Source organism: Callorhinus ursinus, unplaced genomic scaffold (genome assembly GCF_003265705.2).
Source record: "Callorhinus ursinus isolate GAN/ISIS: 27379988/994484 unplaced genomic scaffold, GSC_fseal_2.0 scaffold13, whole genome shotgun sequence".
Classification (NCBI taxonomy): Eukaryota; Metazoa; Chordata; class Mammalia; order Carnivora; family Otariidae; genus Callorhinus; species Callorhinus ursinus.
Genome location: NW_027397075.1, coordinates 3,226,979 through 3,248,219, shown reverse-complemented (window position 1 = coordinate 3,248,219; position 21,241 = coordinate 3,226,979). Strand labels below are relative to the sequence as shown.

Here is a 21,241-nt window from a genome sequence, read left to right as displayed (position 1 = left end):
CTTATCTTTTTTTTCGCTTGTATTCCTAGAACAGGGCACTTGGCAAATGGTGCACATTCAATAAATTTAATCTAGGGGAATAACTGAATGAGTAAAAGATTTGAATAAACTGTGTTAATCAGGAACTGTGTTGCAGTTGGCAGAAACCTCACTCAAATTGACTAGATTAAAAAAAAAGAAAGTGGGATTTTTGAGTCACAAAACTGAAAAGTAGGAAATTGCTGGTTTTGAGCATGACTGGGATTTCAGGCATGGCTGGATCCAGGTGTTCCAGAGGGAATGACACCCCCCCCCCCCCGGTCTCTCAGCTCTGTATTCTCCATGGTGTTTTCTTTTGTCAGGTTGCTGCTCACCATATAATTACAGTTCATTCTGTCATCTGGGGAGAGGGCCCATTAGTCCATTTTCCCATTAGTCTCTACAAAGCTGTGGGATTGGATCTCACTGTGGCATTGCTGTTGGCCACATGCTTATCCCTGAATCACTGGGGCCAAGGAGATGGGATGCTTGGATTGACAAGGGTTGTGTGGCTTCTGTGGGAGCTTGGGGTGGGGCATAAGCAATTCCTCTATGGCTGAAGCTCATAGGCTGAGATTGGGAAGGCTTCTGTCACCCAAAAGAAAATTGGAATATTGTTACCAGAAACAGGAATGGATGTTGAGCAGACTGAACAAACAGATGTCCACACAAAGAGACATCAGGGTTTTTAGGAGTTGGGCTGGAGTAGATGGTTCATTTCTTTGCTGCATTTCTCACCATGGAGGTGCTCTTAGCTCTTGGGATGGGACACTTGTTCTTCATTGTTTGCAAAAACTTGCCACATCCTTGACTCTCACCCATCGTGAGGCTGTGGCGAACCCCAGCCCTGCATTTGCCTACAGCCCCAGTCTTTTGGCTGACCCCACTCACCTCCACCCACGTCCAAATACCCCCTGTTGAAGAGAACTCACTCAGTACCTGTTTCCCCTAGACCGTGAGTCTCAGGAACGCCAAGCCTGCCTTACTGCTCAGCGCACGGTGCTGGTACACAGTAGGTGCTCAGTTAACCTTTGATGAAGAATGGCCTGCACTTCCTGGAGAAGCCAGGGCTGTGGAACTGATGGGCCACGTGCTTTGTGTTGCCAGCCGCCGTCCCGATGATGGCGCTCGGGGGCCTGGTGTGTTCTGGTGGCAAGTTGCCTGAGGCCTGGTTTTCCCCACTGCTGAGGAGACACCTCTGAGTGTATGCTCTTCTGCCCCCAGGCACATCCAGCCCTACCCACCCATCTGTTCATCTGTCCGTCTGTTCATCCATCCACAAACATTTACTGAGTATCTGGCCACGATCCAGTGGCCTCATGACGGAGTGGTCATTCATTCTAATCGGGAGAGACAGGTGATCCACAGTAGACATAATAAATATGCCATATAGCATACTAAACGGTCGTAAGTGCTAGGGAGAAGAAAAAGATTCGGGCCACGGTGATAGGGAGGGCCTGCAGTTTTAAATAGGGTGGTTGAAGGCCTCACTGAGGAGATGACACTTGAGTAAAGGCCCAGTGGAGGGGCGGGCTTCCACCAGGGAGTGGGAGGAGTACGTGCAAAGACCCTGTGGCAGGACAGTGCCCGCCTCATAGAGGGAATAACCGTGGAGGCCGGTGGGGCTGGAATAGAAGGAGCTGGGGGGAGAATGGTAGGAGCGGCGGTCAGGCAAGTTACAGGGAAGGGATTTTACAAACCAGGTAGGCCCTGGGCCTGGGGTCAAGACTTTGGCTTCTGTACGAAGTGAAATGGACTGACTTTAGAGAGGTGGGTTTTTTTGTTCTTACTCTTTACCGAGCTATAATTTATCATTTTAAGGTGTATAACCCAGTGGTGTTTAATATATTCACAAGGTTCTGCAACCATCAACACTATCTAATTTCAGAACATTCCCATCATCCCAAAAGGAAGCCTTCTGGTCATTGATGGTCACTCCCCATTCCCCCAGCCTGGGCACACACTCATCTGCTTTCTGTCCCTGTGGATTGGCCTGTTCTGAACGTATCATATCAGTCGGACTCACACAATACATGGTTTTTTTGTGTGTTCTGGCTTCTCTCTCACTGAGCATCATGTTTTCAAGGGTCATCCGTGTCATAGCGGGTGTCCGTGCTGCACTCCTTTCTATGGCTGAATACTGTTCCTTTGTGTGGATGTATTGGGGGTGTTCTGAGTAAGAACATTTTTAGATGAGGGCGCCTGGGTGGCTCAGTCGTTAAGCGTCTGCCTTCAGCTCAGGTCATGATCCCAGGGTCCTGGGATCGAGCCCCACATTGGGCTCCCTGCTCAGCCGGGAGTCTGCTTCTCCCTCTTCCACTCCCCCTGCTTGTGTTCCCCTTCTCGCTGTCTCTCTCTCTCTGTCAAAAAATAAATAAAATCTTAAAAAAAAAAAAAAAAAAGAACATCTTCAGATGAGAGGCTGGTGCGTCATCCAGCTTGTTAATGTCAGAACCAGAAAGGAACCAGCTCTACTCCACAGCGCCTTGGTCTTGGGACCCAGTTAATAGATTCTTTGGAAGAATGGACCAAGGAGTTTGGACTGAGTCCTGTAGCCAGAAATAAAGACAGCTGCTATATATTGCATTTTGCTGTGCCCCGGGCAGTGTGCTAAGCACTTTGCATGAGTGCCTGATTTCTTGCTGCCAACAGCCCTGTGAAGGTATATCCTGATTCGCATTTTGTAGATAGGAAAGCAGAGGCTTGCTTGGAGAGGGGAGGTGACGTGCCCAGGGTCATAGAGCTGACACATGGCAGAGCTGTTGATTTTAATTTTTAAGCTATGTTACCTTCCAGTAGGTAACAAGGAAATGAGGTGACTCTGACCCTGCAAATGCACTGGGCCACAGCCACACTGAAGGCAGGGCTCAGACACCAATATCCTGACTTCTGGACATGCTGCTCTGAGCTCAGAAAGGCAAGACCTGGGCAGTTTTGTTTTGATTTTTTTTTTTTTCCCCTGCAGGGAAAGCCTTTGATGACTCTGGGATCCTGGGGCTAATGGGGTTGGGGGGCGGGGACTTGTGTGCGTCTGTCGTTGTCCAGATTGCTTCTGATAGCATGTTCTGGGTGATCCTGCGGGACGCGTGTTGTTAGCCTCGCCTGGCGACACCTGGCACCTGCTGTCCCTAGCAATATAGGAGAGGCACGGGAATCCGCCTGTTACTCTCCTGCCTCCCTCCCAAGCTGAGCAGTCCAACCCTGGATGCTTGAGAGTGTCCTTCATTTCTCCTGGCAAGGGAGGAGAGGAGCTGCTCTCTCAAACATCCGAACCCAAATTCCGGTAGGGTGGGAGCCTGCGTAGTTAAGTCCCAGGAACCACCGCAGGGCTTAATGCAAGTCTGACTTGGTGAGGAAGGCAGTACCTTTGCCTGTTAGTTTTTGCTTGCCGTTTCTTTTTTTCTTTTAATGTTCCTTTCCTGGGGGTATAAAATCATATATTCTGTGAGCTGGAAGGAATTTTAAATAGTGCCATTAACCATCCACTTCCACCCCCATTTCATGGATGAGACATGTGAGGCATGGGGAGAGGCGGTAACTTGCCCAAGGTGTTCCTGTGTGCCAGGGATTGTTCAAGGCCCTGAGGATACCGCTGTGTACAAAACCAAGTCCCTGCCTTTGCGGAGCTTCCGTTGTAGTGCAGGACACAGACAGTCTATACGTACAGTGCGGCGGTAAAAGGCCTTGTTAGTTGCTATGAAGAGAAATAAGCCAGGATAAAAGGAGAGAGAGCAAGAGCAGGGTTGTTTGGAGTAGAGACGTAGGGCAGCCACTCCGAAGGGTTAGAGGGAGGAACCAGGCCACCGTCCAGATGGGAGGGTTGTTTCAGGCAGGGGCAAAGGCCCAGAGGTGGGATTACACTGGGTGGTGTTGAGGGATCCCCAGAATGTCTGTCCAGTGTCTGCACCAACCTTGGAGAATGTTGGTGCCGAGGCCAGCGACACCCGGTCGCTCATTTACCTGGTTCGTTCTTTGGGTGTTTGGTGAGTGTCTGCTGTGTGCTGGACGCTGCCTTAGGTGTTGCCCGCTGCCTCCAGCCGCCTGTTGTGGGACAGGTTCGAACACGCTGGAGGCTTGGCGGGGGGCATGCGGCTGCTCCTACGGTTGTGTCTGATGCAGGGACACAAGTCAGCGCTGGACGCTCTGCTTACAGGTGGCCCTGTCTACCTTTGCTGTCTACGTGACCATCGACAAGAACAACATCCTGGATGCCCAGAAAGCTTTCGTGTCCTTGGCCTTGTTCAACATCCTCCGATTTCCCCTGAATATTCTCCCCATGGTCATCAGCAGCATCGTGCAGGTACAGGCGGGGCTGGAGGGACCTGAGGGAGGGGTCCTCTGCAGACAGGAAGTAAAAGGGCACACAGGTCCCTCCTCCATACAGCTCGCTCTGCATTACCCGTCCCACTGTGCCCAGTTGGCTGGACGAGGCTCATATTGGTGGCTTTCTTGCTATTTTGGTCATGCCCCAAAGAAAGGAATACGTGTGACTTCTTGACAAGGAGCTCACACTTGAACGTACAGAGCAAAGACTGCATGCAAGCAGGCTTTCCTGAGCTCCGTAAGGTTCTGAAATGTTCGTCCCGTCCCGTTCTGATGCAGTCTGTTCCACCCTGCTCTAGCTCACTCTGCTTTTTCAACACTGCATCTCTTGACTTACTCAGCTGACTTCACAACCCACTGATAGGCCTCACCCCATCATTGGAAAAACCCCAACCTAGACCCCCCCGGAAATCCTGAAGTCCACAGCAGTGACCCTGTAAGGTGAGGAAACTAGCCACTCGGTCACACTTTTACTCTCTGTGAAGCTCCTACACTTTCCAACTGGTGGTATTTTCTCATATTTTTCTCCCCAGCGTTTGGACGCATTCATACTGAGAACCTGATTTTCAGCCACACAGACAAATGAACCTTAAGATTTGGTTGTACAACTCTGGTTGTACATTAAAAAATTAAAAAAATAAATAAGCAAATAAAATTCCTTTTTGTTATGAAAAAGTTCAAACGTACACAGACGTAGGGAGAGAACAAATAGTATAACAGCGAACTCCACATAGCGCTCACCCAGATTCGACGTTCTGCCGCACTTGGCTCATCGAATGCTTTTTCTGTCTTTCCCCCCCTGCTTCCTTTTTTCTTCCCTTGCTGAAGAATTTTTTCCTTCCTTCCTTCCCTCCCTTTTTTTTTTTTTTTTTGTTTTTAAGTACTCTCCCCATGCAACTTAGGGCTCAAACTCATCACCCCGAGATCAAGAGTCACATGCGCCACCAGTGGAGCCAGCCAGGCGCCCCTGGAGAATTTTAAAGCAAATCCCAGACCTCTTGACATTTCACCCATAAATACTTCAGCGTGCATTTCTTCGCTGTTGTTTTGCGGGTTTTTTTTTTTTTTCTCAGTTTATGTTTATGAGAGAGAATCGATATGTAACATTGTGTAAATTTAAGGTATCCAACATGTGTGGCCAAAGAATGACCACAGGAGTGTCAGCTAATGCCTCTCACATCACGTGATTTTTGTTTCCTTTTTCTGTTGGGAACCGTGAAGATGCTATCTCTTAGCCAGCTCGCAGCGTGTTGATCGTAATCACCCTGCAGTAGATCTCCAGGACTTCTTTCTCCCCTGGTTGCAAGCTTGTACCCTTACATAGGGCCGCTACGTTTGGTTATTGTTTCTGAAGTCCCTTGTCATCTAGGACAATCCCCCTACCCTATTTTTTAATACCTGTCGTGGGCTTTGAAAGGAGAACAAACAAGAACCAAAACCTGTTCCGGTTCTCCTTCTGAGGCACACTCTTGTAGGAAACACAGACCCGCCAGAGATGAGGGAGGATGTGGGCTCCTCGACACCCAGGGGAAACCACCGAAAGTTAGTCTTGGTCTGTTTTTTTGCAAAAATACTTTTAATAATAACTTCACCTTGCGATTGCTTTCTGTGTAGGCGAGTGTCTCCCTCAAACGCCTCAGGATCTTTCTGTCTCACGAGGAGCTGGAGCCTGACAGCATCGAGCGAAGGCCCATCAAAGACGGTGTGTGCGTCGGGTCCGTCTGTGCCATGAAGGTTCCCCTCGGGTTTGGCTTTGAGGCCCCAGGGAACAGGAGCCCTGCAGCCCCGGGGGGGGGGGCGCGGCGTCAGGCCTTATCTTGCACATCCCAGGCGGGTGAACTTCAACTTCTATTTTCTTGGTGCTTTCCCACTGAGAGGCAGCCGGCGGATGAGGCCTCCCACCAAGGGGCCCGTTCCGGGGCTCAGATCTTGACTCTGTTCTGGGCAGATGGGCAGGCACAACAAGGGCATTGGAGACTGACCAGCTCCAACCCAGCAGCTCTGTGTGCTTGGGAGGGTCACTTGCCTGTTCTGAGCCTCAGTTTCCCTATCTGGGTAATGGGAATGAAGGTGCCTTTCTTTGTCAGGGTGTTACGTGGATTTTTATTGGTAGGCTGCTTCCTTTTGTAGCTTATTAATTTGTCCTTTCCCAGTCAACCTCCCTGAGTGGGGATCTTATTCCCAATTATGTCTCCAGGCACTTGATAGTAAATATTAATGCACGACCAGCAGTGACTACTTTTCACTTAAACAACACTCCCGTCATGCATGTTGTGTTTTAAGGACGTCCATGCTCAGCATAGCGCACAGAGGGGCTGTGGAAACCCCCTGCTTTACAGATGGGGAAACCGGCCTAAGTCACTTGCCTGAGATCGCACAACTAATAAGAAGCAGAGGCAGGATTCACACCCACAGCCAGTTACTGGGATCTGCTCTTACCCACTGTACAGTGTTGCCCTATGGAGATTGACTGAGCACCTACTATGCACCTAGCCCCACAGTGTATGGGGTGCGTCTCATTCTTACCAGTCCTGCTTTACCGACGAGGACAGTGAGACCCAGAGAAGTTAAGTAACTTGCCCAAGGCTGTTTGGCTAGGCAGTGGCCGCACGGGGGTTGGAGAGCCCAGTAGATACGGTCAGAGGAGCGAATGTGTGTGTTGTAGGCACTGGTTAAAAGGTCTGAGCAGTGCCTGGTACCTAGTGGGCTTTCAGATCTCCCTGGTGGTGTGTCCGACGTTGAGCGCAGTGCCTGCCCCTTAGATGTGGTGGCTGTGGCTTCCCTAGTGTGAGAGAGAAGGGATCTGGGACGTTGTCAGCTCAACCCTCGAGGAACAGTTCCTCAGCCTTGGCATTGCTGACACTGGAGACCCGAGCGTTCTTTGCCTGGGGGGACCATCCCAAGCATTAGAGGATGCTGAGCAGCATGCATGGCCTCGGCCCCCTAGATCCCGGTAGTACCCACCCTGATTTTGAAAGACCCAAACTGTCTCCAGACATGATGTCCCTTTGGCGGGGGGTGGGGGTGGGGACAAAGTTGCCCCCAGTTGAGAACCCCTACTCAACGGGATGCTGGAATCTTCTTCCCAACCTCCCTGGCCTTTGATCGTCGGTTTGTGCCATCCCGAGGACCTAGTCTCCCCCACTACCCTGTAGATGGTCTGGTGCCGTTTCCTCCTGGGTCACATTTCTTTGCATAACACAGGACTCACATTTGGGGCAGCCCATGGAGGTTTCAGGTTCCTGCAGCTGTTCCCAGCTCCCTGCCAGGTGTCCTATTGGAAAACCCTCAGGCCTTCTGCGGTCCAGGCCTCAGCACCCCCTTCCTAGGCTGGTTGACTTTTTGAGATGTTTATCCACACTCCATGGGTGTCAGATGGGGCCACCTTGGCAGCTCCCAGTCACGTCTGGTGGTTTTCTAGCTTGTCTGACTCAAGTGGCTTTCCTTAAAGTACTTAAATAGCACCTTCCCATTTCCTCCTTGTTCTGTCTCCCAAGGGGGTGGGGGATGGGGCCCGGGCGTAGGAGGGAAGGTCAGGTTAACCAGTAACTGCCTCTTGCTACGGGTTTTTGTTTCTTTGGTGTGCAGGGGAATTTCTGTCTTTCTTTGAGAGCTTAAAAACATGCTCGTCTTATCTCTAGGTGGTTTTAAGGAGGCTAATAATGAAGAGTCAGAACGTTTTTTTAAGTGAGGGACATGACGTCAAAGGACAGGAAGGGGAGGGAAAGTAAATGAAGACAGCGGGGCCGGGAGCTTAGAATTGGGCGCCGCTGTTGGACGTAGAAAGCCGGCTTTGTCTTACTGTTCTTCCCTCCCCGTGATGCCCCACATCCGGTTGCATAGCCTGCTTTTTCACAGTGTATGTGACTGGTTTTTTGGAAAGATTGACCTGCTGTGATGTGAGCAGGGCGGGAGAGGGGATGCAGAGGGAGGCGTTAGGAGAGAGCCCTACGATCCAGGTGCTTTGACCTAGGACCCCACCTTGAACATAAAGGGAGGGCTGAGGGTGTGGTGAGGGCCACCGGCCAAGGGCCGGCCTGATGCAGAGAACTGCTTGTTCCCCGTTGACCTTGCCTTCTGCTCAGTCCCCCAGCCGGAGCTGCCCGATCCTCCCAAGATGAGGTGAGGGAGACCCTGGAGCCTTGAGTAAACCCCAAGGGGTTCCCCCCACCTCTGCCAGATGGGCATCTGGATAGCGCGACCTCCTGGCATTCAGGGCAGAACCCTGTTGTGGTTTCTGTCTGCTTTGTGGGTCTGGTTGGGGTTCTTCAGAAACGAGGAGTGATGTAACGAGATAATGCCCTGGTGCAAGTGTCTAGCATCTGGCATTGAACTAACAAACATTAGGGAAAAAAAAAAAAAGTGAGAGCCTGCTGACGCTCAATCTCAGGACTTCCGTCTTTGCCTGACATGTTGTTGCTGGTGCTTTTCAGGCGGGGGCGCAAACAGCATCACTGTGAAGAACGCCACGTTCACGTGGGCCAGGAGCGACCCTCCGACGCTAAGTGGGTAAGCCTGCATGTGGAGAGAGCCACGAGGCGCTGGTCAAATGTGGGTGTGAATGCCAGCCACACTCCAGCTCAGTGACACTGAATAGGCCACCTTGCCTTTCTGAGCCTCAGTTTACCCATCTGGGAAATAGGTCCAGTCATACCTGCTTGGGCTGCAGGAAGGAGCAGGTGAGAGTTGGCTGGCACAGAGGGTTCCCTTGGATTGTAAATGCCCCAAACACTGCCCAGGTGGGCTTAGACAACAAACGGAAATTTTGGGGTTGCATCACTGAGATCCACTCAGGTACAGCGTGATCCAGGGACTCAGTGCCATCAGGATCCTCTCCATCTTGTCTTTTTTCAGTTTCCCTCTGTGCTGCTTCCTTCTCGAGCTGCCTCTCCCTTCATGATGGCAAATAGCCTCCATCAGCCGGGAGTGTACCTCGTACCTGGGCTGGAGACCCACCTGCCTCTTACTGGTTCACATTGGGTCATGTGCCCCTCCCTGAGCCAATCATGTGCCAGGAGAGACAGAGCACACGGATTGGCCAGGTTGGGGCTGCGGCAGTGATGCTGCAGGTGGTGGCAGACAGGCCTGGGTCAGCTGAAAGGAATTCTTATCAGCAGGGATTTGCTGTCAGGATGGAATCGCTCTTCTCCATCCCTTCCAAGGTCCCCAGCTGCCTAGGTCACCCTTTCTTGCCATCTCCCCGTCTGGGACCCTCCCCACCCAGCCCTTATTTTCCCAAAGCACACAGTGTCCGGGGAGTTGACCTGGTTCCCCAGGCCACTGGTCAAGTGCCTCTTACTCCTTTCTGAACTGGGGAGGCCTTGCTTGGTGGCTCTGTGAGGCTCCCCAGAGGAGTCCTCAAAACACAGGGCCAGAGGGACCTTTGCAGGGACCAAATTTATCCCCCAAGCCCCTTAACAATTATCCCCTCACTGGGTGGCCACTTATTGCTGTGTATTAACTCAGGAAGTGGGGGTGGGGGGACAAACTCTCTAGAGAAAAGAATCTTTGTAACCCCTCCCTTGAAAACCCCCGGTGGGACTGCATGCTTGGGAAGTTCCTTCCTTACGTCTCACTCAACTCCTGCCTGCTTCAATTTTAGCTTTTCTCTCTTGTCTCTGTCTCTCTTGCCTTCTCGTTCTAGTCACCCACGCCCCCACTCCTGCCCTTGAACTCCCAAAACCTTTCCCAATCCAAGCCTTTCCTCAGCCTGTAACAGTATTCGATTCCCACCTGGACAGTCACAGGAGCTGCCTCACTGGGCTCCGTGTTCTGTTATGGCCCCATCGTCCGTTCCCCCCCCTCAGCGCAGGAACGAAAGCGTAATCAGAGGGACCATGCAGCAGCTTCACAAGCACTAAACAGTGACCACAAACTCTAACAGCATTTCCACTAATAGGCTGAGTCATGATCGCATCCGCTGAAAAGCACAGCCAAGGAAGTGATCCCAGCAAGGCCCTGGGCTCGGGTGCCTGCCCCTCCCTGGGTGCGCGGAATCAGCCCCGACTTGGCAGCACGCGACGGCCCCCCGTCCTGAGACGGGCAGTCTCGCCGGCTGAGCGTTGAGCTTATTGTACTTGGTGCAGCGCCGTCTGTGAGACCTGCTTCGCAGACTCAGTCACCCACGTCAGGCCCCCCTCCAGACCCCAAGGCTCCCATCCGCGAGGTGTGAGTGTCTTAGCACCGCCAGCTTTGGCCTCTTCGGGTGTGGCTGCTACCTGCCACCTCTTCAGGACCGGCCTTACGCGTCCCTGCCTCGTCCTTCCTTTTCCCTCAGAGTTCACGTTGAGGTGTCTGTCCCTCAGGGCACCTGCTTTGTTAATACTTCACTGTCTGGCTCCCTCACAGTGACCTGACCTCGCCCCCCCCACCCCCCCAGGGGTCTCCCGCTGTCTCGGCTTCTCTGAGACACAGACGTGTCAGGCGCATCCCAGCACCTACCTGGGGCCTCACACACCTCAGCCCACTGACACCGGCCACTGAGCTCAGCTTAGCGGGGGAAACGGCAGGAATAATTTCCAGACCTCCAGGGCTCGTAACAGCCCTGCCTTCCGCCCCTCTCCACTCGGGGGACATCCAGCTGCGGTGGGCCGCCATCTGTTCAGGTGAGGGCGTGGCTGAGGCAGAGCCCTTGTGTCATTTCAGCATCACGTTCTCCATTCCGGAAGGTTCCTTGGTGGCCGTGGTGGGCCAGGTGGGCTGTGGAAAGTCGTCTCTGCTCTCAGCACTCCTGGCCGAGATGGACAAGGTGGAGGGGCACGTGGCTATCAAGGTAGGACGAGGACCGGGTGGGTGGGGGGCTGCCGGGGTGCTGCTGGCCTCGGCGGGGGGCGAGCGCGATGCTGTGTTTTGCTTCGAGACGGCCCCTGTGCAGGAAGCGAGAGGAGCGAGCAACTCCCTCCTCCTCTCCCATTCTCTCTACTCTTCTCTGGGCCCCCTGGAAGGCAAGAGTTGATGACCCTAATTTCCTGCTGTATCCCAGCACCGCGAATAGTGCCCAGCAAGTAGTAGGCGCTCAGTAAATACTGAGTAAACACATGGATGCTCCCTGGTCCACTCGCGGTCTCTCGTTCTCTCCCCCATCTATGGCCCTCTCTGTGCATCTCCTGGTCTCTCTTAAAGTGCCAGTCTTTTTGGCTTGTTCTTTCTGTACATGGATCTCTCCGTGTATGTCTGTTTTATAAATGTAGCAAAACTAAAATTTTTTGTGTCTCTGGGATATTTTCTTGGAGAATTCTTTTTAAAGAGGACTTTTTAAATCTTGAGCATTCCTTGGATTCTTAATGTGGGATCAAAAGAAGGACTGCACTTTTTATTGGTTTTTAAATATACAGAGTACTTTGAACTAAGTTGGACTGTTCCTCAGGAGAGAATTTAAAAGGCTGCTTTAGTGAATAGATGAGTCTCATTGGAAATCAAGAGCCTCGTTTTTGCATTTAGCTTATTCCCCATGAAGGAGTTCCCTGGTGTAGAAAGCTTGCCTCGAAGTTTTGTTAACACAGCATATGCTGGAGCATGGTCGACAGCAAACTCATCTTGCAGTTGTTTGGGGAATAGAGAGTTCTGGGCTCGAACAAGTTTGGGAGATACTGCAAACTCAGATACCCTCCCTCTCGGAGACTTAAGATAAACATTAGTAAAGTAAAGGCTCTGAGAAGTCCTGCGAGGAGAAGAAAACTTACTTAACTTCGGTTAACCCAGTGTGTCCCAGACGTATTTGCCCATACTCTTCAGTATCTGTTCAACTATTTGCCTCCCCAGAAGTAATGTCTCCCGGAATCTTCTCTTGGGAATGCTGGTTTATGCAACTGTTTTTAGAGCAAAATCCTTTGTTTGTATGAGGCCCTTTAGTGGGTGTGCATTAGTAGAGAAGTACATGTGGTTATTGTTGGATTTAAACTAATGACATTTAGCTGTTACTTTAAGAAATGTCCCATTACTGCTTTCAAGTACATGTCACTAAAGTAAGATTAATGAACCGTGAGACCTCGCTTGATGGGAAAAAACCTCCGAACCATCCACCTTGTGAGTTTCCACCCCTGCAGCACTATTGACCTTTCAGGCTGGATGATTTTCTGCTGTGGGGGGCTATGCTGTGCTTTGTAGGATGTTAAGTAGCATTCCTGGCCTCTATACACTAGATGCTGGTAACAACCTCCAGTTGTGACGACCAAGAGTGTCCAGACATTGTCAGATGTCCCCTGGAGAGCAGAATTGCCCCCCAGTTGAGAATTGCTGTTTTAAAGTCAAAAGCCTTTAAATTAAAAAACGATGGATCTAGAAGTGGCGGGAGGGTGCACTGAGTATTTGGTTGATGGGTTGACAGATTTCTAACTGGTTGTTTTGCCCTGCAAAGGAGCATGCTAGAAATGTGCTTAAAGTATTAATTTTTTCCACATGTTTTTATTTGGTGGGGCTTGGGCACACCATGCCTGAATTCTCTCTGGGCTCTGTGGTGAGGCTTTGTGACCTTTTGGCCCCTTGTAAGTTAGGGTATTAGAGTCAGAAGTTCACTTATTTATCTGAGAGTGGAGATTAAGATGGGGGACACCTGGGTCCCACGCCCAACCTTGTCCCCCTAGAATTCCCTTAGGTAAGAATCTTCACTCTTGCCCTTCCAGTAAAGCCCACACTCCTCACCAGGACCCCTAGCCTGGTGTGAGCTGGCCCCCTGCTCTCCTGCTCGTTCCTCCCCGTCTTCCCCTTCACACGATGTTCCACTCATACTTGCCTTCCTGTTCCTTGGATGCGCCAGGTTCTTCTCGCCTCTGGACCTTTGCCCATGCTGTTCCCTCTGACTGGAATGCGCTTCCACCTCCTGTTTGTCACACCAGCGTATCCTCACCTGTCCATCCTTGTTTAAAACTTTCTTACTGAAATACACGAAACAGATGCCCTCACCCTATAGCCCTTACTCTCGTCACATTCTTGGCACTTTATCACGTGGAAATGAACACTAAACTCGAACCGGATGATTTTGATACTGAAGTCCTTGCTTACGTTTCGTCAAGGGAATGTCCCCAAGGAATCCTTCCCCGATGACCCAAACTAGGTCTCCCTCTTTAAAGGACTTCTTGAAGGACTCATCTGTTTTTCCCTCTTAGCATTTAGCATGACTGCAATGAAATAGTTTTTTTAAAAATCATGTCAGGGACTTCTTATTCTTGAGAAGCTGGAGTTTTGTTTGCTGCTAGAGGCATTCAGTGAATACTTAGTAAACGCAAAGCTGTAATCTCACCAGTGTGGATTTCCACTCTTGAATTCCTGATATTAGGGTCCCTGACTGACCTCGCGTGGGGTCTGATCCCAGCTCTGGCATCTAAGACTGTCGTGACTCAGTTTCCCCCCTGCTGAAACAATGGGTGTGATGAAAGTATCCTGGGGAGTAGGGCCCTCCTGGTAGGTGGGCTGGCTGGCTGGCTGGCTGGCGTCTTGTTAACCAAGGCTCTCTGTCTTGCTGCCTTCTGTACACGCCTCCTAGGGCTCAGTGGCCTACGTTCCGCAGCAGGCCTGGATTCAGAATGATTCCCTCCGAGAAAACATCCTTTTTGGCCGCCAGCTACAGGAACGGTATTATAAGACCGTCATCGAGGCCTGTGCCCTCCTCCCAGATCTGGAAATCCTGCCCAGCGGGGACCGGACAGAGATTGGTGAGAAGGTCAGTATGGCTGCAGCTTGGCCGCTGCATCAGCCACAGAATTCTGGGGCCGGATGTTAAACACTTAATCTCGCATTTGTGGGTGTGTGAGTTGAGCGACGGTGGCTGTACCCACACTGGGCTCAGCTGGGCAGCCCTGCTCCACAGTGCAGACCCGCCCAGCTCTGTTCCAGGCTGTACGGTTGGCTAGGGTCTGCCCCACACACCTTCCTGCTGAAGGGACAGGAGCTCTGCAGGGGGAAGCTCTTCTCGTGGTGACAGCAGAAGCCCAGGAGAACAAGAACAAAACCCCCCAAGCCCCCCAGGTGATGTCCCGTAAAGCATATTGTCGTTTTCACTTGATTGAACTGAAAGATAAGGGACCAGGAAGTGCATGCTACCTTAGCAGTCACGTGACCTCAGAGTCACATGACAGGGCGCTATACAAGGCGGAGAGGTATCCGTGAGTCAAAGGGCCACAGTCCCTTTCAAAACAAGGATAATAGTAAAAATAATGATACAGTAGTTCACGTTGTTCAGCATTAACTGCGTGCCGGGCCTTGTGATAAACATTTTATGTGCATTCCATCCTTACAGCAAGGCCGTGAGATGGGATTTACTGTTATTTCCATTTCGTGGTTGGGGAGGAAGAGGCATAGAGGGGCTAAGTGACTTGCCCGAGCCTCTTCCCACCTCAGGGCCTTTGCATGTGCTTTTCCTCTGCCCGGCCAGCCTGTTCCAGCATCCCTGGTGGTTATCTGGTGTGTGCTTGGGGAGTACAACTGTTCCACAGCAGCACCAAGGAGCTTCCCTGTCTCCAGTTACAAGCCGGTGGCCCCACCAGCTTCCTTAGTTGCTGAACACTTCCATTTATTTGAGGGAAACCTACAGCTCATTGGAAAGAAAAAACAACTGTTAGCAGGGCTCTTTGGATTTGCAGTTAGCAGAGGAGCCTGGGCTAGTTGTTGTTTTAACCCAAGTGTCTGCTTCTGCCCCTTGGGAGACTCCTGATTCTCCTTGTCTAGGTCCCAGTACCAAAATCTAGAGCAAGAGGCTATGATTGGGTCTGGTGTCTGCCCCTGGGCCCAAGTGCTGTGGACAGAGGGGCCATCCAGAAGAACCCTGGCTGCCAGACCCCGGCTCGGTGCCTAGGGAGGGTGGGCATCTCTCGGGAGAGACTGGGCAGTTAACAGGTGGGGGTTCCCCTTTGATTCCCCAGCCACATATGGAAATGACGTTCAGTCATCTCTTGCCAGACGGAGGGCTGGGACTGCTGCTCTGTGCTCCGTGGAGTGCTCCCGTGTAAATTAGAAATCAGTGCCCTTCCTCCTGGTGAGCGGGGCTGGACTTGAGCACCCCCAGAGTACAGCCTGCCGCAGCTCTGCGTGGCTTCACAGTGAGTGAGAGATCAGAGCAAGCTCACAAGAACGTCAGCTGTTAACAACTCTAAGGGCGGCAGCCAGGATAGGATCATTACTGCATCTGCAGGTGCCTTCCTCGTGGCCCCCCGGCATCTGCTCCCCCCCAGCCGGCCTTTGCTGAATCGCCACTCTGTGCTGGGTGCCCGCTCAGCAGCTCCCAGAGGCCAGACCCCATGGTGGGCCTCGCACCCAGTTCACGCAGATACCATCTTAGGCCTTTGCGTCCTGCTCCAACGAGAGGAGGCGGTGTGGCGCCGCAGGGCCGCCGGCCTGGGTCTGCTGCCTCCTGAGCGGGGTTCCCTGTCCGCAGGTTGCAAGGCTCCCCGGGAAACCCACTCTTCTGCTCTGTTTCTCCCCAGGGCGTGAACCTGTCTGGGGGCCAGAAGCAGCGAGTGAGCCTGGCCCGGGCCGTGTACTGTGACTCCGACATCTACCTCTTCGATGACCCCCTGTCGGCGGTGGATGCCCACGTGGGCAAACACATATTTGAAAACGTCATTGGCCCCAAGGGGATGCTGAAGAGCAAGGTACCTGCTAGAGGGGCAGGACTCGGGGGTGTGGCGTCTGGCATCTCTGCTTAAGTCAGAATGTGTCCCCTGGGGGAATCCTTCACTTCCCACTTTCCAGAATTAGGTTTTTTTTTTTTTTTTTTTTTTTTTTAAATTGGACTTAACACGTTTCTAATGCTTCCCTTGGATACCTTCCCAGGACAGGCTTCTTGCTCTTTATAGCAGGAAGTCGTTGACACTGGCTTGCAGTCCTTGTCTCCACATGGCCGACGGAGGCCCCTCTTCCTGATTTAATTACAGGGGTGGCCTCGCAGAGGGAAATCCCATCCCCTCTGACTGAGCAGGCAGCCCCCCCTTCCCTGCTGAGGTGGCCGTGGGCTGAGGGGCAGAGATTGGGAGTGGGAAGCCTGCCTTACCACCATAACGTGATAGGAAATGGGTCTTCCCTTCTTGAAGATGATGATTATTTTTAGGGGAATTACAGGGTGGTTGGGAGGGAGCACTGGTTCTTTTTTTTTTTTTTTTTTTTTTTTTCCTTCTGGAGAAAGAAGTAACACACATGCCCATGGGGAAAACAGGAGATTCAGAAAAATACAAGAAAGAAAAACACATAAGCAGTTGTGCCCAGTCGCACTTCATAGAGATTTTCTTTCTTTCAAGCCTTAGAAGGTTTTTTAGGAGGGTCCCCACATATATATATATATGTATGTATATGTAGTAGGCACCGTGCCACTTAACCTGTTGTAAGCATTCCCACACACATCCAAAAATTCTGTATAAACGTACTTTTTAAAGAAATTTTTGTTACCAGAATGATACATGCCCGTGGTAACCAAATCAAAGGGTATGAGAGTATGTGGAAAGTGAAGAAAAAAAAAAAAAAGGCCCTCCCTTCTCCTACCCTCTAGTTCTTGTCTTGAGAGCAGAGGTCAGCAGTCTGGCTTGCTGCCTGTTTTTGGACTACCCTTGAGCTAAGAAAGGTCTTCACGTTTTTCGGTGGTTGGGAAAAAAATCTGAAGAAAAATAGTATTTTGAGACCTATGAAAATGAAAATGGCATTGAATTGAAATGCCGGTGCTCCCACGTAAAGCTTTCCTGGGACCCGGGCCGATCATCTTTTTCCATCTTGTGTATGGCCACCTTCCCGCTGTGGCAACATAGTCTGGTCGTTGCCATAGCGACTGGAGGCTCCAGAAAGCCGAACGTATTTACCATTTGGGCTCTTTAAGGAAAAGCTGGTCACCTCATGCAGTTTGCTGAATGTCCTTCCCAACCTTGACTTAATTGGATAAAACGTATACACACGTACAAATTTTGAGGTGGTTTTTCATGGGGGCGGGGGAGTTACTTTAAAAAAATGAAGCCGTTGCGTGCGAATTGTTTTGTATCGGGTTCATTCTTTTATTCATCCACAGTGCCTCCCCCTCCCCCTTCAAACTGCTGTTCACAAACCGGCTTCCCCATCACCCTTGTTAGGACTGCAACCCCCCACCCTCAGCCCGTCCCCTTTGCTTCGTGCAACAGCCAGCACGCACTCTGTTGTCCTTCTGTCCATCCTTTCTCCCCGCCTGACCGAGGAGTGTGAGGCGGGGACCCCGCTTCCCTGCCCGCTGCCCCCCAGCTCCTGGCAGGCACGGGTTGAATGAAGGCACCCACAGATTGGGGCGCCCCAGGCGCTCAGGCTCAAGCTCGGCCAGTGGGGCGTCGGGGCGTGCCTGTCGCGCCCGGGCGCTGACCCACCGGCCCCCCCGCTCTGCCCGTAGACGCGGCTCCTGGTCACGCACAGCGTCAGCTACCTGCCCCAGGTGGATGTCATCATCGTCATGACCGGCGGCAAGATCTCGGAGATGGGCTCCTACCAGGAGCTGCTAGCCCGGGACGGCGCCTTCGCCGAGTTCCTGCGCACGTATGCCAGCACCGAGCAGGAGCGGGCCGAGCCGGATGACGGTAGGGCCTAGCCCCGCAGCCTCCTGGAGGTTCCCCTGGCCCCTGTCTGGCGCCCCTCATCAGCGCTGGGCCAGCCCCTTCAGGAACCCTGTGGAAGGATCCCCTGAAGGCTCTCAGGGCTGACTTGAGAGGGGGTCCCAGTGCTTTACGGCCGGGGCGGCGGACCTGGGCCCAGGTCTTCATCCTTTGCTGCGAGGGGGCTTTGGGCCTGCCGAGCTTCAGAGTGCTCGTGGCAGGAATGGGGACAGTGATCATCATAGTCCTCCTGGCTCTCAGGAGGCTGTGGAAAGCGGTGACATATGTGGCGTAGTCCAGAACAGATGCTGAGGTTGGGGCGGGACGCATGGTGGCTGAGTGTGCAGGCTGGCGGTTGGCGAGACCTGGGTTCGAGTCCCACTGCTCCTCTTCCCAGGGTCGTCCAAGCCCTTCTGAGCCTCAGTTTCCTCACTGATAAAGCAGCATAGTAACAGGACAACCTTCTGGTGTTTGGTGGACATTTAATGTGCTCAGTTCCATAGAGCCTTGGGCACAGTGCCCAGCACAGAATGTTCCGTATGCAACAACTGCTCTCATTACTCCCCTGGGAGGAGTGCCCATCGTTTACCCCCGTGCACTTGGCACCTGCCAGGTCACTGCAGACCTGCCTGCTCCCCATCCACCACACCTGGCGTGTTCTCCCAGGCCAGGGCTCCGAAAGCTGGGGCCTCACCCTGTCCTTACGTGAAGGCTTCTGTGGCGAGACTTTCAAGAATCTTTTCTCTCTTCTCAGTTGGCTTAAAATTCAGGGGATTTGTGTGCAACCTTCAGGGTGCCCTGTGTTTTCATTAGTCAGACTGGAGCCTCACAGGCTCCTCTGCTCCCCTTCTTGGAGCTTTGACCCCACAGAGAGGGAAGAGGTCATCTGACACCTTTTCTACTTTGCCTTCAGCTGTTCCTGAGAGATGTCACCAGTCCTGCCCTGATCTCCCGCCTCCTGGAGCTAATGACAGACTCCCCGAGCCTCTGGGGCGTGTTCCTTTCATACTCCGTCCCCAGGCAGGTCTCAGACTGTCCACAGGGGCAGGGCTTGCCCCCTCGGGTCATTCGCAGGGGTGCAGGTATTCTGGAAGTATCTGTGATGGGAATCTAAGACATAGCCGGTGTTTGCTGAGGGCTAACCGGGGCTCCTGTTCTCTGCAGGAGTACCTCCTTGACTCCTTCCAAAGACTCAGGGAGTAGAATTGTTATTCCCAGTTCTCTGGTGAGGAAGCTGAGGCTTAGGGAAGCTTGTCCCTTCTCTGCCAGGGACAGCCAAGTTCCCGTCTCTGTGAATGGTGCTGGTCCCTAAGAAAGAGCCATTTACTGTTCATCAGTGTGGTCGTTCAGCAGAAATTATTGAGCATTTACTGTGTGTTAAATGCTTGTGTTACTTCCCTAGGACTGCTGTGACAACGTAGCACAGACTGGCTCACACAACAGAAATGAAATCTCCCACAGTCCTGGAGGCTGGAAGCCCAAGACCAGGGTGTTGGCAGGATGGGTTCTTTCTGAGGCTCTGAGGGAGGGTCTGTTCCATGCCCCTCCCCTGGCTTCTGCTGGCCTGGTAGCAGTCTCTTGCTTTTGTTGGCCCGTAGAAGCATCACCCCAATATCCGCTTTCATTTTCACATAGTGTTGCCTGTGTGTGTGTCTGTCTCTGAATTTCCCCTTTTTCTAATGACACCAGTTATGTGGGATTAGGGCCCCCCCGATGACCTCCTTTTAACTAATTGCACCTGCAAGTAACCTGTCTCCAAATACGATCACATTCTGAGGGACTGGGGACTTCAAGCTTCAACATACGAATTTGGGACGGGAGTACAACCCAGTCCATAATAGTTTCAGGTGGACAGAAGTGAACGACATCTAAATAAATCCCTACCCTCGTGGAGTTTAGAATCTGGTGGGAGAGAAGGGCAAAAACGAATCAAGAAAGAGTTTCATGGAGCATTAAGCACTATAAAGAAGAAACTGCAGATGATGAGCTGGGGAGTGATGGGGGTGGCACGAGGCCACCTAGGTGGGGTGGTTGGAGAAGCCCTTTCTGAGGAGGTGACAGTGGCCTGGAAAGGAGCCAGCAAGGAGGAGATCTGGGGAACAGCGTTCTGATGCTGGGAACAGTGTTCTGACCCAGGGAACAGCAGGTGCACAGGCCTCAGGCCTGGTGTGAGGTCAGTTTATGGAAGGAATGAAAAGGAGGCCGGTGTGGCCAGACCACAGTGGGCAAGGGACCGTGGTGGGAGATGGGCCTTCAGGGTGAGGAGTTTGGGTTTTGGTCTCCATGCAGTGGGAAGCCACTGAATGTCGAGGGGGAGCAGCTTGTCCGAGGACACACAGTGGCTGCTGGTGGGGTCGGGCCCTCAAGTCTGGCCTCTAAGCTTCAGTCCTCTGCTCCTTCCTTCAGTCGCCTCCGCATCTGCCCGGGGTGGGGGTGGGGGGCGCATTCATTCCTCTGCTCTGGTTTGCTGCGGGGGTCCTAGTGGTTTGTAGTAAGTGCTTTATTGAGAGAGAATTCACATAGCATATGGGTCACCCATTTAAAGTGTTACAATCCACTGATTTTTGGTATGTTCCGTGTTGTGCAACCGTCATCAGAATCACCTTCAGAACATTCTCGTCGCCCCTCCAGAAAACCTCGTAGCCTATTAACCATCCCTGTGCATTTTCTCCCGGTGCCCCGAGTCCTAGGCACCCGTGTATCTTTCTGCCTCTAGATTTGTCTGTTCTGGACATTGCACGTGAATGGAATTCTAGACCGTGTGGTGCTCCGTGCCTGGCTTCCCTCCCTCCATGTGAGGTTTTCATGGCTCACCTGTGAGGTAGCATGTGTCTGCGCTTCGTGTCCTTTGGTTGCTGGGGAATACCACGCCACATTTTGTCTGTTCATTCATTGGCTGGTGATCGTTCGAGTTGTTTCCATGTTGTGGCTGGTATAAATTGTGCTGCTATGAACCCTAATGGTTTTAAAAGCAAAGCATTTTCTTTTTTTTTTACCTGCATGAGGCAAGAAGTCCCTTCAGCCTTTCATTCCTGATCAGAATGAGTTCCTGCATGTCCGTGCTCTCGTGGTTGGCAAGTTCTGTCTTAAGTCTAGCCTGCTTCCCTCCTGCTGCAGAGCCAGCACCTTCTGATGGTCAAGCCAAGATCACACGCTGGGTGGGGCAGCCTCAGGAGCACTGTATCTTACAGACTTGCTTCAGTTGGGTGAAAATGACCCCAAGTGCTTTCTCAAGTGACACGTATGCATTCAACTAAATCTTTTTCCCAGAACGCGGTCTCTCTCCTTTGTCTCCAGGTGCACAGGGAGCGTCCTTAAACTCTGTTGACCACAGATGGTTTTTTTCTCTTCCCTCCCTCTGCCGCTGCCAG

General features: G+C 52.1%; 1 protein-coding gene across 4 annotated transcripts in view; it reads left to right on the top strand.

The window, feature by feature from the left end:
* The window catches only part of ABCC1 (ATP binding cassette subfamily C member 1 (ABCC1 blood group)), a 129,584-nt gene that overhangs the window by 79,423 nt on the left and 28,920 nt on the right, over positions 1–21,241 (top strand). For all 4 annotated transcript variants that reach the window (XM_025855509.2, XM_073899457.1, XM_025855508.2 and 1 more), the window contains exons 13-19: positions 4,172–4,318; positions 5,956–6,043; positions 8,775–8,850; positions 10,987–11,113; positions 13,823–13,999; positions 15,759–15,926; positions 17,672–17,855. In XM_025855509.2, coding sequence (XP_025711294.1) covers positions 4,172–4,318; positions 5,956–6,043; positions 8,775–8,850; positions 10,987–11,113; positions 13,823–13,999; positions 15,759–15,926; positions 17,672–17,855 — 967 coding nt within the window. The remainder of the gene's footprint in view (positions 1–4,171; positions 4,319–5,955; positions 6,044–8,774; positions 8,851–10,986; positions 11,114–13,822; positions 14,000–15,758; positions 15,927–17,671; positions 17,856–21,241) is intronic.